Source organism: Dasypus novemcinctus, chromosome 25, assembly GCF_030445035.2.
Source record: "Dasypus novemcinctus isolate mDasNov1 chromosome 25, mDasNov1.1.hap2, whole genome shotgun sequence".
Classification (NCBI taxonomy): domain Eukaryota; kingdom Metazoa; phylum Chordata; class Mammalia; order Cingulata; family Dasypodidae; genus Dasypus; species Dasypus novemcinctus.
This window is the reverse complement of record NC_080697.1, coordinates 10,403,095-10,425,241: the sequence shown is the minus strand read 5'-3', so window position 1 is coordinate 10,425,241 and position 22,147 is coordinate 10,403,095. Positions and strand designations below refer to the sequence as shown.

At 34.9% G+C, this 22,147-nt stretch overlaps 1 protein-coding gene across 19 annotated transcripts in view; it reads left to right on the top strand.

Moving 5' to 3' along the window:
* The window catches only part of PUM2 (pumilio RNA binding family member 2), an 86,502-nt gene that overhangs the window by 55,867 nt on the left and 8,488 nt on the right, over window positions 1–22,147 (top strand). For 6 of the 19 annotated variants that reach the window (XM_058287667.2, XM_058287668.2, XM_071211897.1 and 3 more), the window contains 5 exons: window positions 2,999–3,142; window positions 3,256–3,546; window positions 18,918–19,185; window positions 20,232–20,361; window positions 21,392–21,520. In XM_058287667.2, the coding sequence (XP_058143650.1) occupies window positions 2,999–3,142; window positions 3,256–3,546; window positions 18,918–19,185; window positions 20,232–20,361; window positions 21,392–21,520 (962 nt within the window). Of the gene's footprint in view, window positions 1–2,998; window positions 3,143–3,255; window positions 3,547–7,533; window positions 7,771–18,917; window positions 19,186–20,231; window positions 20,362–21,391; window positions 21,527–22,147 lie in introns of all 19 variants that reach the window. The other 13 variants (XM_058287666.2, XM_058287665.2, XM_071211891.1 and 10 more) reach the window with 3 other exon arrangements.

Here is a 22,147-nt window from a genome sequence, read left to right as displayed (position 1 = left end):
TTAGGAGCTTACAGATACCAGGCCATAAAGCATAAGTTACTTCCCTCACCAAAATCTGTTTTCACATGTTAGAGCAAGAGGGCTGCCAAGGTCCGCAACATCTTCCTGGGTTCCTCCCTTCCTCGGGCTTCTTTTTCCTGGTCTCAGGGTTCCTCTCTTTCTGGGGCTGGCTTCTTTTTCCTCTGTGAGCTTACTTCCGGGGGCTCCAGCTTAAGGCTTCAGCGTCAAACTCCCAACATCAAAATTCCAACATCAAAAACCCTCAACTCTGTTCTTTGCCATGCCTTTTCTCTGTGAGTTCCCACTCACCAAGGGGTGGGGACTCAGTGCCCTAATCATAACTCATTCATGCCCAGATACAGATCAGATTACAAACATAATCCAGTATCTATTTTTGGACATCATAATCATATCAAACTGCTATAGATGGTTTCTCATCTATTCACTGTAAAAGCCCTAGTCCTTACAGTGGCCTCTGGGGCCCTACAGGAGCTAACCCCTTGTTGCCTGTCTTCACCTACTCTCCTTCATCTCTGTTTCAGCACAGTGGCTAATTTCCTGTCTGCCCTACTTGGAGAGCTCTCCCTATATAAATCTCCTTTACTTATTCTCTCAATTCCTTGAGGCCTTTCTCTAATGTATCATTTTCTTAAGGAAGCTCTTACTGCCAACTTAAAATTGTCACCACCCCACACTCCATATTTACGTTCTCTGCCTAATTTTTCTTTACCTTTACTACTATCTAACATACTGTTTTAGTTTGTTTTTTTGTTTTGTTGTTTTTGGTCTCTATTTGCAATAGAAAATAATCCCCTGAGAGTAAAGATTTTTCTCCTTATTTTTTGCTGCTGTATTCCAATATCTAGAACGGTGTCTGGCATATAGTAGCCACTTGATAAATATTTGATGAATGAAGGAATGAGTACATGAATAAGTAAGTTTGCAAACTGAATTAAGTAGGGGATGGAAGAGGGAAAGAAAACTGTCTTTGTCAAGGAAACAATACACCGAATCCTATGCTGAGAGAAAGCATAGTGCCTTTGAAGAATATGAAACCTCATTGTCATTGGAGCATAAGAGAGGAGGGGCTGCCAGATGAAATTGGAAAGATGGCCAGGGATCAATCAGATCACTTTATAGGCCACATTAAGAGGTTTGGTTTTCATTTTAAAACCTTTGGAAAGTGTTGAGCAGGTGTGCAGTATTAGATTGCATATTAGAAGATTATTCTGGAGAATAAATTCTGAAGTGTGGGGCAAAAGAGAGTGAGCAGTTTAGGTCCACTTAAACATGATAGTAGCCATCAAGAGAATAAATGGGTTTGAGAAATATTTAGAAGGTGAAATGGACAAGTCTTAGGGGATAAACTGACTATGAGATAATTCTTTTGTGGAATTTGCTATCCTATTTCGTTGGGTGACAATTTAGTTCTGATTTCTCAGTAGGGTGCTTGCAGCCAAATGTGCAAATAGCTTAGCTTTATTTCTTAATTCAGATTCTGATATTATGTAGATGATAATGCTTTTAAACAAGAATATTTTCTGTATGTATTGTATTTAGGATTAGATCACATGTACCAGTTAAAATCATTGAATAGCATCTATGGCTTATGATTACCAGTAATTTGGATGTGTCATTAGCAAGATGCTAATGCTTATTTTTAACCAGATTACTGTACTTTTTTTTTCTTTTTTTAAGATTTATTTATTTTACTTTATTTACCACCACCACCACCCTTGTTTGGTCTCACTCACTGCTCTCCGCGGCAGTGTGGCTGGCTTGCCTTCATGAGGAGGCCCGGGGAATCGAACCTGGGGCTTCCCATATGGTAGGCAGGAGCCCAGTCGCTTGAGCCACGTCTGCCTTCCTGTTTATTTTTTAAAGTAACCTTTGCGTATGAAAATACCAGTCTTAGTGGTGAAGCTGTGTTTATCCCTGCCGTTTATTCTTGAACTGAATTTAATCTGCTATGTTTAAAAGCAGTAAAATTTGCATGCTGTTTTTTAACCGTCATTTTACTGTGATATTTTATTCTATATGGTCTTAACAAAATGAAACCTATAATCTTTCATGGGATATAGTTCATTATATTCTGCTTAAAAATTTAAAAGTTTAGTACGTTTTTGCAGGTGGTTGTCAGTCTGTTGCCCCTGAGTCTTTGTCACACTTAAAAGGCAGCCTTTCTCAACCTGAATTTGGGGGGAGAATTAAGCTGTATTGCCCTAAAGCATCCTCTGTATGTAGTTAACATCTCTCCTGTGCATCTAGAGTGGTACTAGTTATGTACCATCCTTGAGAGAATTGAGAAAATAAATAGTCACCAGAATCATTTTCTGTGTTCCTTGGTACAGCTGAGAAATCCTCATTGAGAAAGGCTGCCAAAAGGTAAATAAACTTTATTGTAGTTCTAAATAATGCCAATTGTTAATTGCTTTGTGTTCAGGGATGTAACAAAACTAATGGCCTGTGTGGTTTTTATTCACACTGTAGCTTGGGGACCTTTTCAGGTAGACTATATTATGATTTTTAAAGTTATCTGTTTATATTCTCACACAAGTTTTTAAAGATTTGCTAAAAATGAAAATCTAAGGGGATGATATGTTGAGACACTTGATTTAAAAATTTATTAAAAATTGAATAATAAGTGTAATAACTTTCCCTTCCCCTAGTCTTTTTATCCATCTTCTTCAGACTGATTTTTCTAATAACAGTCCATGATAACCTGTAGTTTCTATATCAGAGAAAATACCTCTTCATTTTGTGGTCTGTGAGTAAGACATTTTTGTTACAAGTTAAAATTTAGAGAAAAAAATTTAACTATGTTCTATTATATTTTCATAGTTAAGTAAAACTTCAAATGTGTTTGCTTTTTATATGGTAACTATTAAGGGTTTTATATTAGTGGTATAAAATAACTTTCCTGGTTGACATAAAAATACAAATTCAAGGTTTCTATTATGATGCATGTTTTCATTAGTAAATGTTTGATTTTATCTAGGCTATCAAGTACTAGCTCCAACTGCCTATTATGATCAGACTGGTGCCTTGGTGGTTGGCCCTGGAGCAAGAACTGGCCTTGGAGCTCCAGTTCGATTAATGGCTCCAACACCTGTTTTAATTAGTTCAGCAGCAGCACAAGCCGGTAAGTATAACTGACATTTTCAAGGATATTTTTTCTAGTGTTTGAAATATTTTTAAAATACAGAATAACTTTCTAGGTAGTTTGATGAAGTATCTCAAATGTGTATTTTACAGCAGCCGCAGCAGCTGCTGGAGGAACTGCAAATAGTCTTACAGGCACCACAAATGGTCTCTTTCGGCCACTTGGTACCCAGCCACCACAGCAGCAGCAGCAGCAGCAGCAGTCAAGCACCAGTCTGCAGTCTAATTCATTTTATGGGAGCAGTTCTTTGACTAATAGCTCCCAGAGCAGTTCTTTATTTTCTCATGGACCTGGCCAGCCTGGAAGTACATCTCTTGGCTTTGGAAGTAGTAGTTCTTTGGGTGCGGCTATAGGTTCAGCCCTCAGTGGATTTGGCTCATCAGGTAAGTTGGTTTTTAAGATGAGTTTACTCTTCTTAGTGGACACGAGGTATATGTGTTATTAAATATTAAAATATATTTCTTTTAAAATGTTGAAATAGCACTAATAGCATGTAGTATAGGATGAACAGGAATACAGTGTTGTTTATTGGTTTAATGTTGTAGAACAAAAAAATGCCTCCTACAAATCCTTAAATATTTGTGGGTGTTGAACTCATTTCAAGCAACCCGTCCTCTGTTCACGTGTAAAACATTTCCTTTTGGCTTTACAATTGGGTAGTGTAATTTTTGCTTTTGTCAGGTTTGTTTAGAGCAGTATATTGTTTCCTAATTACTAGCTCTTCCTTATTCTCTATGTATTAATGATTGAGGAGCTAAATATTTTACCATTTTAGTTCATTTTTGGTGTTCTAGAATCATTGTGTTTATCAGGTAGATCATTCTTCTTAAATGTTGGTGGTTCTTTATTACAGTAAAATGTAATGAAATGTTGTAAACAGAAGCCCCTAAGAAACTACTAGTATGCTTATTTTTATTTTAGATTAAATAAATTTAGCCTTTGTCACTAAAAATTAATTTGGAAGAATGTTTCTTCCTATACCCTAGCTTTGTAACACTTTAGGCATTCATATTTTAAATACCTTCTAAAACATGATTCCTCACCTACAAATACTCGTCCCTAGATTTTTGATTGAGGAATAATAATTAAGCAAAGTCAGAAGAGGCCCTGGTTGAGTCCATGTTTACACACTGATACTTCTGTATTATAATTCTCTGAGGTTTCTGGAGTATTCAGAAACATAAGAAAAACTGGCTTACCCTAGTTTTCTTGCTATAATTGGCAGCCCCCCCCCCCCCCCCAGGGCAAGGCTGCTTATTTAGGCCTCAAGAGATTTTCTATTTCTGTAACACCCTAGAATCCTTAATATCTGCTTCTCATCGTTTTCCCACCACATCAAATAATATTATTTTCTGGTGTGGAAATGGCAAAATTAACATTTGCCACTCATTATTAACTATGCTTACCAGTTTTCCAGTAAAGTGTCTTCTGAACATTTAGCATTCATATTTATAAAATGGATACTGGAACAGCTGTAAAGTGTTAGGTGCTTCTTGGTTATAATAAAATACAATAGGTAAGTGACATACTTACCTGACACAGTCACCTAAAGAATGGGTACAAGAATTTTCAAAGTACAGTCTAGCAAATATGGAAACTATTTGATCTTTCAAATTTTCCTGCTTAAGTTTTTTCATTCCTTTTAGAGTTGTCTTTTTATCTTTAGCTCAAGCAGCCATGCATATAGTACTCATTCTTTGTTTCTAACACAATTGAGATAAGCATTTTCCCAAAGAATCCTAAATATTCAGAGAAAAACCAAAGACCAGAACTTAAAAAAAAAAAAAGCCTTTGTAGAAATAAGTAGTTTCTAAAGTATAAATTATAGATCCTCAGTAATCCAGGAAAAATATAAACAAGCTTTGATAAGCCCCATGTTCCCTACCCACCCATCCCCAAATTTCTCCTTTCTGACGTAGCTTGTTAGACCCCTTACCTTACCTGAGTCTTCCAGATTCCCATTTGTCTCTTAGTTGTTATGACCTTTTTCCAGCATTCAGGAACTGGTTGGCATGAACATTTTGTCATCTCCAGATGCCTCTTTCCCAAAAACTGATCTTTACTTCATGCCTCCCTTATTTAGAAGCACCACTTAATTCAGTTCTGATTTGCAGTCCTGGGTACCTCTGTTTTACCTTGCTTCAGTGGGCATTATTGCCACCCCGAATGCCAGTAAATAGTCTGTCATCTTCTTCCTTCTTCTTGGATATGTTATGGGATTCGTTCAAGCACTACACTTAACGTACTTTTATAAGTCTACCCATTGCCCTTTTCCATGGCAATAGGTACCACATCATATAACACAGTTGACCAGGAAGGTTAACCATTGTAACATAGTAATTAAGTCCTTCTTTCTGTGGTCAGTTACTTAGAAGATGTTGTTATAATTGAAAATTTGTATTTAACATTTTATACACTGTTGATGAATGATTAGTGCCTCCTTGTCTAGTCCCTTACCTATTTTAGATATACTTTGTTTAACGTTTCCTAGTCAGTGTTGCAGATAATGTAGGCCTATAGTAAGACTTAAAGAGCCAACTTGCTTGCGTTTAAAAGTAAAGCTGTTTCTGAATTATTTTAAATGTTTGGCTTGGCTTTTCCTTCCTAGAGTAAAATAGTATTGCACATGTCAAAACTCTTTAGTTTCTTTGATTATTTACCAGAAGAATGATAGTGCTACAGCTCTCTTCAAAGAGCTGTTGTCTTTTTCCTGGTCAATTAAAGTGTTTCCTGAAATAAATAGGAATTTTAAATGAGCCGTGTTTTAGGAAAAAATTGCTTCGACAGTGTCCTTTTAAATTAGGATAGTTAATGTAGTATACAGTGACATTTTGCCAGAACCAACTCAAGAAAAGCTATTTATTACATTAGTGTGTTTGTTTTTCCTATTAAAGTGCATATTGCTACTTAGTATTTTCCTATTGTGATATTTTAAAATGTTAAATTGTCACTAAAACATACGGTCAGTCTTTCAGAAACAGCAGTGGTTGGTGAAAAAGATTGAATAGCATCTTTTCCCTAATAGAACAGCATAAGCTTGTGTGCTTTTTTCCCCTTTGTAGAATTTTGAATTTGGCAAAACCAATGTAATCAAGTTCCCTGTTATATAAGCCTAGCTTGGTTTACCCACTATGTGCTCTGCTTAATTTTTCTTTTTAATCATTAATTCTATATGACTTATTTGACTTGCTATTTAAAAACCGACTTAATAGAAATTTCAGAATTCTCTTGAATGGAATTGTCATATTGGTCCGAATATAGAGCTTTTCATTAAAAACCCTCTTTGATAGGTTAAGAAATGTAATGTGAAATCCCCTTGGATGTAAAAGGGCTTAGAAATAAGAAAGAAACATACTTGCTCCAGGTGAGACTTGATAATTGGGAGTTTTGGACAGCCCTGATCGACATTGGTAAAGAATGTGATTATCCAGATGTATGCCAGTTAACCGGAGCTTGGATAGCTCTGCTGAGCATCTCTGGCTCACCAAGGCCTTTTATTCTTCTTATGATTTTTTGGAGTACAAAAAGGAAAAGGGATAAGTTTAATTTTTGAATTGGGAAGTAAGTAAAAAGAATTTATTATGTAATACATTAAGTGTGAGACCAGATAACCTGATCCACTCATCCTTTGAGTAAGAAAGTCTTAGGAATAGAAGAGTCCTGAGGGAGAAGTAAAAGCATACCTTTGCTGTACCATCAGTAATGAGAGGTATTTATTTTCTAAAAGAAAGTTTAGTATTTTCTTATATATTTTGTTTCTTACTTGTGGAAGAATACAGGGAATTTGTAGTGAGAAATGTACTGAGGAGTTAGTTGCCATCTATATTTCACAGCTGCCTAATATTCGGGCCAATATGGGCTTAAAGGGCTATGGTTTGAATGCAAGCCAGAAGCCAAATCAAAGTGAGTGGTGAAGAAAATGTAATAATATTTTGTTAATCAATATAATCTTTATTTTGACATTGAGTTGAAGTCTAAGAACCAGGCTTAAGAGATTAGGATACTACCAAAATTTAATCTTATTGGAATTTAATCTTTAGTATGTTCTAAAGGAGACAACTTGCAATTACAGGGTTTATAATCATAGCAGGGTATTAAAGCACAATAATCATATGTGTCAATGGTAAATATATGTGAAATAATGAAACATATGACTGCTCTGTTACGTATTTAGTTACTTATTGGGGTGCATTTATACCCTTTTATGATTAATAAGTTAGTTTCTATAGTTATCACAGTAATTATCTTCTCCATAATGTTTTTAAAAATAATTATTGTGATCACTTCTGTTATTGCCCAGCAAGAGTTGGGGATAGATTTTATTCAGTTAACACTGTATGTAATTAGGGTTTTTTTTATTTCTTCTTCAGTTGGCAGTTCTGCAAGTAGTAGTGCCACAAGGAGAGAGTCTCTATCTACTAGCTCTGACTTGTACAAAAGATCTAGTAGCAGCCTAGCACCCATAGGGCAACCATTTTACAATAGTCTGGGATTTTCCTCCTCTCCAAGTCCAATAGGCATGCCTCTGCCAAGCCAAACGCCAGGACATTCACTTACGCCACCGCCATCACTTTCATCACATGGATCCTCATCCAGTTTGCATTTAGGTAAAAAAAAAAAAAAAAAAAAAAAAACCAACAACCCTTTTTTTGTATGTATACATGTATGTGTGTTTGTGTGTGTATTTATAATATATGTAAAATATATTTAATGTTGGGTAAAGATGCCAAGTTACTTTTGCTTTTATGTGTTAGCCTTTTGAAAAAGTTCTGCTTTTCTGAAAATGCCAAGTGAGGCTCTGATGTACAGTAAAGACCCCTGTTGTATCTTATGTTTCTTTTACAAAATACAATGGTGTGTTTTTTTCTTGTCTGTGCTTTTGATTTGTGTGTGTTTTAGATCATTAGAAAAGTGAACTATTTAGACATGATAGTTTAAAAAGGAATTTGACTCTCAAGTATTTTGTACATAAGAACAACAGCATTAGTCATACAGTTATCAAACTTAAAATCATTTAGTTGAGAACAATGGTTTTTTGCTTTGGCCTTTGAATGGCCATTTTACCAAAGAGTTGTATCAGGAGGTATATTTGTGAGTAGAGGAGCTTAGGAGTCTTGGTCCATATACTTTTTTTTTTTAGTGTCATGTTTGTTTAAATAAAAATGGTTTAAGCTTGTTATACCGTGAAATCAGAACATCTAGGACTTTTTAAAAAAATTCTTTTCAGTTGCCTTCACCTCCAGTTACTAAATTGGTGGTTACCTTTTCTCCCATTCCTGGGTAGTTAACAGTATATTTTAAGGGATTTTAGATACCAGAGGCTCTGTAAGAGTCCCTGTCTCTTCGAAGAAATTATTTCAATAAAATTAGATTTTAAGTTTTTGTAATTCTTTTATGACCTCAGTTAAAACTGAAGGATTCTGTAGCTGACTTCCATGTGCTTAGAAAGATTTAAATCAGCTTGTGATTTAGAAGGTAATGTTGCTGGGGAGCAGATATAGTTCAAGTGGTTGAGTGCCTGCTTCCCATGTTTGAGTTTCCAGGTTTGATCCCCAGTACCTCCTAAAAACAAAACAAACAAATGAAAAGACTAACTTTGGGGAGCAGGTGTAGCTCAGTGGTTGAGCACCTGATTCCCAAGTATGAGGACCTGGCTTCAATTCCTGGTACCTACTAAAAAAATTAAAAAGGTACTGTTGCTCTTTTTAGCAGTTATACAAGTCAGCGGTTATATTTGACACCTAATCAAAGGGTATAGCTTTTTCCCCCCCTACTGCTCATTAGTGAATTAACTGTCTTTTATAACAAAGGTGTCTGTTGTAATGATCGTCATTTACATTTATGTTACTGCAAGGTGGGCCAGCTTTTTTAAAGACCTTGATCTTCCGCCCCAATTCTTGGCCTTTGCTCTCTTGGGAATTTGTTTATTGAATATATAAAACCATTTAATTTCTTTGGGTGGTGTCCTCAGAGCTGCTTTGTAGCACTCTTCGCGTGGACTTACCAGTTTTTAGCCTAATACCTTCTTTCATTTATCATCTTTTTTCCTTAGTCACAGGAGATACTCAGTTCCTCATTTCTAATACTATAGCTCACAAACCCCCTTATCTAATACATGCCTTTGAAACTTGAAATGTTTAGACACAAAAACTTGGAACAAAACAAACCTAAAATACAGTTATCGATAGCTTTGTGTTTTATTTGTTAAGAGTACATTCGTCATGTCTTCTCATTTTTTTCATAGGTAAGTTTCAGATCGGAGTTCTGTTCAACTTGTTACTGCTTGTGTTGTCCTTTACAGCCTGTATATAATGACGTTAATCATTGTTCTATATAGCTTGCGTAGAAATTGGATATAAATGACTTTTTAGATGTCGCTACAGCAATCTAGGTGTCTCTACTTTTTAGGCTGCCAAGAAATCAGCCTAATAGATGCTTAGGGTAGGAATTGTTGTCAGTTATGGAAAATAATTGTCATTTGGATCAGCAGTTTAATATTATAGCCTGATGCTTTTGCACCCATAGTTAAAATTCCTTAGTTTAGCATCAATTTGAAATGTGAAAATTTTATATACCTCTGATTTTTAGATGACCTGGAGTGTGTCCAAATTGGAATTGTCTGTAGATTATTTTCTTTTGTAATCCTTCATTTCTTTTGGTTTTAGTTGTTTTATCACTGGCAGTGTTATTAACAATGAATAGACTCTGCCAGGTTGAAATTCAGTAGATTTTATAAATATTCTCTTTACATAGCATTCACGGAAATTATCAATCTATCCTGCTCTATCCTGTGATTGAATCATGATGCCAGGCTTACATGCTGTTGTAAAAAATATCTTTTTTTTTTTTTTTTAAGATTTTATTTTTATTTATTTAATTCCCCTCCCCTCCCCTGGTTGTCTGTTTTCTGTGTCTGTTTTCTGTGTCTTTTTGCTGCGTCTTGTTTCTTTGTCCGCTTCTGTTGTCGTCAGCGGCACGGGACATGTGGGCGGCGCCATTCCTCAGCAGGCTGCTCCCTCCTTCGCGCTGGGCGGCTCTCCTTATGGGTGCACTCCTTGCGCGTGGGGCTCCCCTACGCGGGGGACACCCCTGTGTAGCACGGCACTCCTTGCGCGCATCAGCACTGCGCATGGCCAGCTCCACACGGGTGAAGGAGGCCCGGGGTTTGAACCACGGACCTCCCATGTGGTAGGCGGACGCCCTAACCACTGGGCCAAAGTCCGTTTCCCTGTAAAAAATATCTTAAATTGTTTATCCTTGAAGTGGATTTCTTCATGAATCAATTTTTTAAGATTGCTGGTTTATAAAATACAGAAATGAAATTTGCATATTATTTCAAAGAATTTTTACTCCAAGTCATTTTCTTGTGAGGTTTTAAGACATGAATGTTTATATTCATTAAATTACTAACGAGCCTTGAGATCTATATTCCCAAAGTATTTGAGGAACTACACTTTTTTTTTAACTAGCTCTTTCTTTGCTTCTGCAAATTGTTTAGGAGTCACAGAAAGGCCTAATAGCAAAATTGTGTACTTCTGGCTTTCCAAAAAGATGTCTTGTATTTTTTAATTATAGGCATTCATTTGATCCGGTGTATGTGTTATTAGCTGATGACTAGTCACTTTTTGGTTGAAGAACCAAGAATTTCAATTCACAGTTCTTGAGTATTTTGTTTATTTCTTGTAATCCAAAATGTTTTCAGATGTGCAACCCTGATTTTTACTATCATGATTGTACCTTTCAAAGTTAATAATTTCTCATTATTATTCTAATTTCCCTAATTGGCTCAAATACCTTTTTACAGTTGTTTTGTTTGCCCCCAGATAAGGGCAAACATTGCATTTGTTTGAAATGTCTTTTAATCTATAGCAATTTCCCCTTCCTCTCTTTTGTTCTTCCCATTTATTTGTTGAGGAAACTTTGCTCTGTTGAATTTCCTACATTGTATAGAGGAATTTATTATATTTAATTTCTGTGTACACATGTATTGATCCTAGTTGTGCTTGTTTTGGGTCACAGTGATTAATTTTGCACTTAGTACTACTTGAATAGTAATGAATCTCCAACTTTGTGGCTCTGATCCCTTAGAATGTTTTCACCAGTTAGTTCACTAGATAATCACAGGTTGATTGATTTGTTATTTTTAAAAATTTTTTTAAACATGTTTATTCCCCCCTCCTCCTCATTGTCTGCTGGCTGTGTCCATTCGCTGGGTGTTCTTCTGTGTCTGCTTGTATTCTCATCAGGCAGCACTGGGGATCTGTGTCTCTTTTTGTTGCATCATCTTGCTGCATCAGCTCTCCGTGTGTGTGGCACCACTCCTGGGTGGGCTGTGGTTTTGCATGGGGTGACTCTTCTTAAGCGGGGGCATCCCTGCATGGGTTGGCACTCCTCATGCACAGCAGCACTGAGTGTGGGCCAGCTCACCGCATGGATCAGGAGGCCCTGGGTATCGAACCCTTGGACCTCCTGTATGGTAAGCGGACGCTCTGTCTGTTGAGCCACATCTGCTTCCCAATCACAAGTTTATGACTTAGAAAATACTTGGTGATCTGATCCAGTGGTTTGACATTAGAATCATTTGGGGCACTTGTTCAAAATACCTAGCACTGAGCTTCATAAGGAAGTGAACAATTTGGAAATGTATGGGAACAGTTTTTGCTTCACAACAGATATGGGGATTCTATTGCTATTAAATGCCAAGCAGCCAGATGCTAAACTTTATAGTCAACGCTAAATGAAGGATTGTGCCACTGAAAATTCAAGTAGCACCCATGTGAAGAGAGGCTCTGAATGGAAAGAAGGAACTCATACTTTATAGATAACTTTACTCCAGTATCACAGTTGCTTTTTAACTTCTAATTCTAGGGTTTCTTTTTGATAAAAGCTTATAGGATGAGAGGCAGAAAATAGAAAAGTCTGATCTCTTTTTTGTATATATTTTAAAAATGCCTTTCTCCCCCTCAGTGTGTAATTTTGCAGAGTAGAACCCTTTCTTTAATTTTATTGACCTAATGTAATTTTATTGTTTTCCTTTTTATTCATTGTCCCTTTCTTTCACATTTGCATTCCAGTTCCTCAAACTGTTTTTTCCTCTACTTTACCTTCTTAGTGAGCTAGCAGATAAGTCTTCATGTGCTTTCAGCATTTTGTCCTTTATATAAAGCATATTGGAGGTGCATGTTCATGAAATCTGTTCAAAATTTTAATACTTAAGTATAGGGTTTTTTTTTGGGGGGGGGGGGGAGTATTTGGTTTTTTGTTTGTTTTTGGAGGTACCAGGACTTTGTACATGGGAGGCAGACACTCAACCACTCAAGCTACATTTCCCCTTGAGTATAGCTTTGTGTTAAAAATTCATCTTTGGTTTTATTAAAATAATTTGTAGTTACTACTAAGAACTGGTGGAGACTTTTTAAAAATTCTGTTAATCTAAAGAGAATTCACCTGAAATTTACATTTGGCGCTACACTTAAGATGTTACTTCAAGTAAGCATAGGATTAAAAAATAGCTTTTAAAATATAGACAGGTAGGCTTCACAAAGCAACTGCAGCTTTAGCTGAACAACTGAAAAATTGGAGCAGCAACATTAAAACTTATATTTTCTGTGTGGAGGATATTTTCATGTGAGAGTGTTCCCTCATAATGTACCAATGAAAGAAGGGCAGGAGCTTTCCACTGGTAACTTTAAAATACTGACAGAAGTTTAAAAGAAGTCCTAAATAGATGTGGAAGGATATGCCATGTTTGTGGATCCAAAGACTCAGTTACAAAGATATCAACTCTCTTCACATTCATCTATAGATTTAATGAAATCTCCATCAAAAACCTGCAGGTTTTAAAAATAAATAAATTGACAAGCTGGTTTTTTAAAAATGAATAAAGAAAAGCAGAGCCAAAAAGCGTCAAGACAATCTTGACCAAAGTTAGAATGTTTAATTCTTAACAGATATCAAAACTTAGATACCTACAGTGATTAAAGGTACAGTATTGGGACCAGGATAGACAGATGGACAATTGGAAGAGAATAGTGGAGCCAGAAAGAGACCCACTCATTTAGTTCCCTGCGTTGTGACCAAGGAGGCCCTCCAGTTTATAGGGAAAAGGTGGTCATTTCAGTGAACTGGCCTGGAACGTTGGATAACTAAATTGGGGGAAATAAACTTTGGCTCATATTTCATGCCGTACAAACAAATTCCATTCTTTAGAACAAAAATTTTGAGTCCAGGTCTATCTGACCAGGGTTGGTATGCTGCCTCTCAAAGAATATTTTTATTTCCATTTAATGTCTAAGTAAATTAAAAGGATCTTTTCTGTTCTATAAGTTTAGTGTCTTTGTGAACTTTTTATAGAAATAAAATATAATTCTATAATATATAATTTATTTTAATTTTAAGCTTTTGTGACTTGGTGTAAAAAAGTGAATTTTGAATGTCAGTGGATCGAGGCTTCTTAGTGGTTTTCACTTGATCACAATTGGCCTTTAGTTCAAACTAAGTACTTATTACCTCAAGGATCTCTTAAAATATTTTTATTACTGGTTTTCTGTTAAAACTACAACTAAGGATCTTTAGTGTGATGTTTTGAAACAATATAAGTAAGTTTAATTTATAATTACTCGTACCATTTGCTATTTTCTGTTCATCTTTTACGTATAGTTTTATTAGCCTTCTTTTTAGAATTTTGTGTTTGATCAGAATTTTTACTTGCAAGTCATTCAAGTAAAATTTATTGAGTGCCCACAAGTCAAGCTCTCTGCTTGACAGACGTACAGTGTTGAGAAAAAATAAACACCCTTCCTACGTACTGTCTTCAAGTTTTATAGTCTTGTGGTGAATACAGAAACATAGTAATTGTCTCTCTGTTGCAGTTATTGTCTTTCCTTCACAGTTTTTTTACCAGATTTACCACAGGCTGCTTATTTAAGAGTTGATTCTGGGTTTATTTTCCTCACTAGATTAGAAACAAGAGAGCCCCAGAACTTCTTCCATAGCTTTTAAGTGTATTCAGGTCACAATAAATGCTTGGTAATTGAACATTTTGTTTCTTTGTTGTATTGATATTCTTCAAGGACAGTGGATTAAAGACAATTTAAAGTAGGACTAAAAACTTTTTGTTTTTAAATCCTACTTTAAAGCATTTTCTTCACACAGTGTGTTAGGATCATCCTCTTTAGAATGGTATGCTTTGAAAAGTTTCATGACTGTCAGTTATGGGTGGTGTTTTTTGGTTTTGTCTTGTTTTTTTAGTACTGTTAGCCAGGTTTATCTGGATTAAATATATCCTTCACACAGTACCTTCCCAGTTCAGCCCCTGTCCTATCACCATCATTACCTGGTCTGATGATCAGGTGTGCATCCTTGAGTTAGCCTCTCTAACCCTAATTTCTCACAAGTAAATGGAGATATAACATCCTTGTATTGTGGGGTTGTGAGGAGGATGGCATATTACTAAAACTTTGCCTGTCATAATGTCTGATAGGTACAGGTGTTCTATAACAGTAACTTCCTTTTTAAACTGTTGCTGTGCACAGGAGGTTAAGGCCATGTTAATGTGCATGTGGTTAGTTTGACTGAGGCTCACTAATAGTTGCTTTCTGTTTCAGTTTGGTTTCTCAATAAAACAGTAAATACGTGCCATGGACCCTTGGGGTCTAACAGTATTGTCTAGCAAATAGTAAAACGTATGACTATTAAGTCATTGAAAGATGCTGGTTATGTTGAACACAAAACTTGCTTAAAATTTGATACCAGAATTTAAAACAAAAATATGAACAATGTTGCCCTGTGAAAATTCATAGCTTTCATTATTAGAAATATGTAACCATTGTGGTAATAATTTCAGTGTTTTCTAAAATTTATAAACTCTTTGGTCATGCTTTTCACAGTATGGTGTGCGGACCAACAGCATTAATGTCACCTGGAAACCTGTTAGAAATTCAGAATCTCGGGCCCACCCAGATTTTTTTTTTTTTTTTTTTTTGGATCTGCATTTTTAGCAAGATCCAGAGGTGATTTTTGTGTGCATTGAGAAATACCACTCTGAAATAGTTTCTTCATGTCAACATCGGGTTTCCCCACTGAAGTCAAGCTACATGCCAGTAAATATTATAATAAGTCAGATTATTCATGGTCCTTGCAGTCTATTCTAAGTGTTACAAATATTTTTCTGAAAAGTGCTCAGAAAAAAGTACTAAGCTTAAAGTTCTAAAGTGGACCTCTTTAATGGGCTAGAAATTACTAAAGTTTATGCTCTTAAATAGACTGACCTCATTTTAAGCTGTTTTTCTAGCTCCCGTTCTGTGTCATTCCGTGATTACTATTATTCCACCAACTAACTAGCCATCTTCCATTATCATCTTCCTATTTCTTGAGCTTTGCAGAACCTTGTCTTTTGAAACACTCTGCCTGGTGGCCTGTATGTAATTGTAAGCTTTCCAAGACCTAAAATCAACTTGAATTACTGTTTGAAATTAGTAATGACAATCTGCTATGAAATGAAGCTTTAAATTTAAGGTTCTGATTTATTGATTCCCAATTATTTATGCTAGAGTTTTTCTAAAATAAAAATAATCCAGAGGAGATAATTTAGGTAATTCTGAAGGTCTAAAGTAAGACTCAGTAATCTGTATTTCCAAAAGAAAACATAGGTCTAGTACACATTCAGATTTGGGAGCTGTCATTCCAAATCCCAGAAGGGTGGAAAGTAATGAAAAGTGAAGGCTAGACAGATTTATTTATTTTGTAGTAGTTTCTATTATTACATTGTTTTTTTCCCAGTATTTTGAAATCTTTTGGACTTCTGATATTTATGAAAAGTATTCTAAAATAACTAATCACAGAAATTGAGAAGTTTTCAGATCATATTTCCATTATAATTGTAAGACGTTTGCCTGCATTTACTTGCTTGTCAAGGGACTCTGAGAGAAGCCTATGTATATAGCATAGGAGAGGGAGCACGATGTTTTATGACAGACTCTGGCCTAAGGGTCCTGGCCCACTAGTCCACAGCAGTATTATGAATGTGGATTTTCTGTTTTTGTGTATTTTTTCACTTATTTAGAAAAAAAATTCAGGCTTTGGGGAAAGTTGCAAAATTTGAACAAAAAAATTGCCAGAATACCTTTACCCAGATTCCCTAAATATTACAGTTTTACCACATTTACTTCCTCAATTCCTCCCTCCATCTCTCTCCCTTTCCCCCTTCCCTTCACCCCTACTCCACACACACATTTTTAAGAGGAAGTTGCAGGCATGATATCTGTCCTTTTTCCTAAATATTTCAGTGTATGTTTCTTAATAACAAAGTCAGAAATTAACATTCTTAAAACACTACTGACAAATCAGCAGGCTCTTCAAACTTTTCTGGTTTTCTTACAAAGAAAAAGAGAGCCAAGGATTAGTAGGGAGATTGACTGATGACTTTCACCTTTTGTAGACTGTCCCTCAGTCTCAAAACAGGTTTTGAATGACCTGCTTTCAGTGTTTAGATGATCAAATTCTAAATGTTTAGTGTACATTATAAATTGAGTTATAAATGCTTGTTTATTTAATTTGTAAGGGAAGTAAATTTAATTTTCTCAACTTTATAAATGATAATGCTAAACAGTCTTTCTAGAACTTGAAAGCTCAAGAGTTTTGTGTGTGTGTATTTTTTTCCCCAAAAGGTACTGGGGATTGAATCCAGGACCTCGTACATGCAAAGGAGATGCTCAGCCACTGAGCTACACTGTTCCACTCAGGTTTTTGTAATTCAAGGCCATTTGTACTCTTAGATAGTCTGAGTTGTTGAACAAAGAACTGCGACAGGAGTTGGTGCTAGGAGCTGATAGAATACAGTCAAAGAGTATAACGACATGGGGGTATTCAGGTAGGCATGCTTGGAAGGTACCCTATAAAGCTAGCTTAGTCTTTTCCTGGGGTAAGTATGTGCTTTGAACTTGGTGTTGAAAATCTGAAAGATAGAAGAGTAGGATTAGGCCCTCTATTTGTGGTAATGAGCAATGAATTGGTACAGAGACAGCAATGAATAAAAGTGAAAGCATTTAGGACACGAGAGGAAATTTGTGTAAAAAATAGGTTTGGAATAATGACTTGAAAACTAGGCTGAAGAATTTGAGAAGATGTACCCTCCAGGATGCTTTAGGTTTTCAGCATAAAGTGACATCATCAAAGTGGCCTTTGATGGGGAAAAAATATCATAGCTGTGTAAAAACAGTGCAATGATAAGCCAACTTTCCTACCACACAAAAGGGCAAGGAGAATAACTACAAGCAATGCAGGGAGTGATAAAGACCCAATAGTAGTATTTGTAAAAGTCATCTGAATTGTCCTTAAAGTGGGGACTGGGCTAGTGCAACAGATGATGAACCTGTGCAATCAGATGTAAGAGGGGGGCCTTCCTGGTTGGTAGTACTAAGGAAATTGAGACAGTGGTAAAACACTGAAACTGTTTCACATTAAGGATGTTTCATACTGACGTATTTATGTAGACCTGGAGAAAACGTAAGAATTTGGTGTTAGTGGTTTTGGTATATCAAATGGCTTGTTAAATTACACAAAGTCTGGGCTCCCAGGGGTCTAGCATGTAGATGAGTGTACTTCTATGGCAGTGCATTGGAAAAGGGATGCTGGATTATCGGAATACAGAGAAGAAAAGTAAAGCTAGGGCCGTGGGGACAGTAAGTGAAGGAGGAATCCAGTTCACCCCCTGGGATTTTAACTTGTTCTCTGCTTCCTATCCCTGCAACTTCCTTGGGCCTTTAATGCATCTGTATGACTTTGCACTGACAGTGTGTCCTTGGGATCATCTCAACCTTGTGGCCTCACTTGTATACATAGCACTACTCTAGGCAGAGTTGGTATATAAAATAGCATGGTAGATTTTATTCAGACTACTTACTAAATGTGCATTTTACAGTTTGCTATACAGTTTTTTTTTTTTTTAAAGGACACTGTCAAGTACTTTTAAACTATTATTTGTTTAAAATTCCTGCTTGTATTTATTTTTGTTTCTATTGACAACCTTTTCATTTTCTTGTTTGGAATGGAACATAGGTTAAAGAAGCTTTTTATTCATTTGTTTTTAATTATCAGTTTTAAGGCCCTAGGAATAATAACTGCTATTACTGCTATCACTACTATTTTGTGTCTGTAAAATAATCGTATTTGTTATAAAGAGTGTTTTTAAATTTAAAAATTTTTTTAAGTTTAAACTAAGTGTATAATTTAGATTTTTATCTACTCTTCTGGATAGATTTATCTACTTTTGTTTGTTCGTTTTTTGTTTTGTTTTTTACCTTACACATTAATAAATGGGTTAACTAAGGAATGATTTTTCTTTACATTAAAGTATATATAACTTAGTATATTTTGTACGTGTACCAAAAATACAAATTTAACAACAGGTGAACTTGCTTGTTACCATAACTGAAAATTTTGTTGGTGGTTTCAGCATTCTGTATTGATCTTGGTGTACATAGCATTAGATCTTAAAATTACATTTTAAACTAAGTTGCCAAGAACCAACTATAGGTATATTTTCCTCATTTTCTAGCCTTTTTTTAATACAACCACACATATTAAGTAAACATGTAAGCTTCTCACACCAGTTTTATTTTTCGGTCATAACATGAGTTAAGGGAGAACGAGTGTGGGGGGTATTTCTTTAGTAACAAAATTTATAGATTAAGTAGCCTTCATTTGAGGAATGACTGTCAAAAAATATTTGCTGACCACAGCTACTTTGTTGTAGGAGGACTGACAAATGGTAGTGGTCGCTATATCTCCGCAGCACCTGGAGCAGAAGCAAAATATCGAAGTGCTTCAAGCACTTCCAGTCTATTTAGCTCCAGCAGCCAGCTCTTTCCTCCTTCTCGGCTTCGGTATAATAGGTCTGATATTATGCCTTCTGGCCGCAGTAGATTATTGGAAGATTTCAGAAACAACCGCTTCCCAAACCTTCAACTTAGAGACTTGATTGGACACATAGTTGAGTTCTCTCAAGACCAACATGGTTCTAGGTAGGTGATCATGATTACTTCCCCCTCATTTTTGTTTTAAGAATTGCCACCTTGTAAAAGCCTAACTGTTCTTGGCTAAAATCAGCTAATCTACATAAATGTTGGAAGCTTTTGAAAAAAATAACAGCCAGTATGGGTTATATATTTTTTACCTTCATTTTAGGATAAATATAAAAATACAGCTTTGTTTATTTTTTAATGGTTTCCCAGGATTCTGCCAAGGATATTTTTATAATGGAAATATAGTGATGCCTCTTTATTGGATTATTTTTGTTATAATGGCTCTGAATTACATTTGTAAACTTGTGTTCCTGATGTATAATTTGTCTTAAAAATAACAAAATGCAAAGTTAAATGCTTTTGTGTTGCTTTATGAGTTAGTATTTAATGTGACTTGGCATAAATTGAAGTATTTGGGGCCTTTTTATACTAAGCACATTACATGGGTTATAATGCTTGAGAGGTACATGCAAATTCATGTTCTCAACATAGATCATAGAAAGGAGCATAGTATAATTCTAACACATTTATTAAATTTGAGATGTTTTCTCTTTTTATAGCTTTTATTTTCAGGTAAACCTGTCATTTAAAAATTAAAATTTAGATTGAATAGTTACATACAAATTATACTTCTATAGTTGAGTGTTACATTAAGATTAGCAAACAAATCTTGTATCATCCTTAATTAGCTAGGTTAGTTAGGAATTCAGTAGTGTTTGATGAATTTTATTTCTAAGGGTTTCTTTTTTTTTGTTCTAAATATATATATTTTAGTATATATTTAGTGATATATATTATGAAAAATAAATGAGTAATCAGCAGAATAAATTAATGACCAGCAAAATCTTTGTAGTTTTCTCTTTCATTGATTATAATGCAACTGAACTAACCAAAGAAGGATTAAACACCTTTGTGTCCAGGTTTTTTTTGTGTATTTCAATGTAGGTTTCATGTGTATGTGTAACACTGAAATCAGTATTAAGAGATTTTTAAGGAACTTGTTCTCAATTTACTGTCATGTCATTTTAAAAAATTCCCCCACATAGATTCATTCAGCAAAAACTAGAGAGAGCTACTCCAGCTGAGCGTCAAATGGTATTTAATGAAATTCTACAAGCAGCATATCAATTAATGACGGATGTTTTTGGCAACTATGTTATACAGAAGTTTTTTGAGGTGAGCATGCATGCATATCTGTATATTCATCAAACAGTATATTTAATGCTGAGGAATGCTTTAAAAGTTTGATTGGCAGTATTCATATTCATTTATAAAAAATACATGGGGGCATGGGGGTTGGGGAATATGGGAATCCCATGTTTTTTAATGTAACATTATGTATCTATGTGTAACATTGTGATCTATGTGTCTTTTAAAAAAAATAAATCTTAAAAAAATGAAAGTTTGTGTAGAAAAATAAAAGTCTTAAGAATAGCCAAGAAAATTTTGAAAGAACATGATGTGGGATTGCCCTACTACATGTTAAGGTTTATTTGAAGCTATAACTTGAAACTGTAGGTATTTCTTTTGTGCTGACAGTTAATTGGGGAAACATTTTAAAGGTCAAACCAGCACAAGCATAAATATGAACTTTGTGTAATTTCATATCAATGAGCAATAAGTGATGTTGGGATAATTTCGGAAAAATATGAGTCTACTTTTAAATGTTCATTGTTAATATTTGAAAATATAAAGCATTGGGAATAAATCTTAGGAGTTTGAATAATATTTTGAATAATATTTGTATTCTTAGGGATTTTTTATAATTTTGTAAATTTAGCTGATAACTAAATATCTATATTGTAGCTTGACTTAAAGTTCCCACAGTTATGTCAAAATTATCTGGGTGATGGTGTCTTCATGGTCTGAATGGTTCAGAAATCCATATATTAAAGATGAATTATTTTGTTTGAAATGGAAAATAAAGGTGTTTACCTTTTAAAAGGAGTGCCAGTATTGATGGTTAATATGTTAGTAACAAAGAAATGTTAGATAGTATTTGCCCAATAAAAAAGGCAGTAAAATTGTCATTTCAGACATCTCTGGGTCTCTTAATTAGCTTTTACATAAATATCCCCTCTCCATAATTATTAAATGTGATGTTTTAAAAAATAGATTCAATAGGCTGCAAACAGTGTCTTACACAAGTTAGAGTAATATTGTTGTCACTGTCTTTTAATGTTTTTTTTTTTTTTTTTTCTGTCAGTTTGGGAGTTTGGATCAAAAATTAGCCCTGGCAACTCGTATTCGCGGTCATGTTCTACCCTTAGCCTTGCAGATGTATGGCTGCCGTGTTATTCAAAAAGCATTAGAATCTATTTCATCTGACCAGCAGGTAATTGTAAGTTAAGACAAAATTTTTGTATTTTATTCGATTTTTCTTTGCCTTATTTTTTTTATCTTACAACAGTCTTGAAGTGAAATGATTTATTTCTACATTTAGACATAAACATTTATGTTTGTAGGTTTCTCAGATACACATTACTGTATCATAATTATAAAGCAGACCTTTGATCTATCTTTCGTGTCTATTCTCCATCTTTTTGTCTCTAAATGAAGATATTTGAATAACTGCCATGTAACAGGCAGAGTGCTTTCACTTTTTTGGTTTTCTGTAATATGAAGAATGTATTTTACTGTTACCAATGTTTATTTGAATTCTTATTTTTCTATCATTTTTTTAACCAGTAGTATTCCTATGTACCATTTAAAATACATGCCTATTTTTTAAACTCTTACTTAACTGAAAAAGTAGCCTAATAATCCTCTGACTGGGGAAAGGGGGTGGGTAAATAAATGAAAAACAAATATTAAAAAATCTACAGTTCTTTAAAGAAAAAAAAAAGAGAACACAAATTAAATGGGAGATATACTGTGTCCCTGGATTTTTTTTTTTTTTTTTTTAATTTTTAAAATTTTATTTATTTCTCTGCCCTTCCCCCCGCCCCATTGTCTGTTCTCT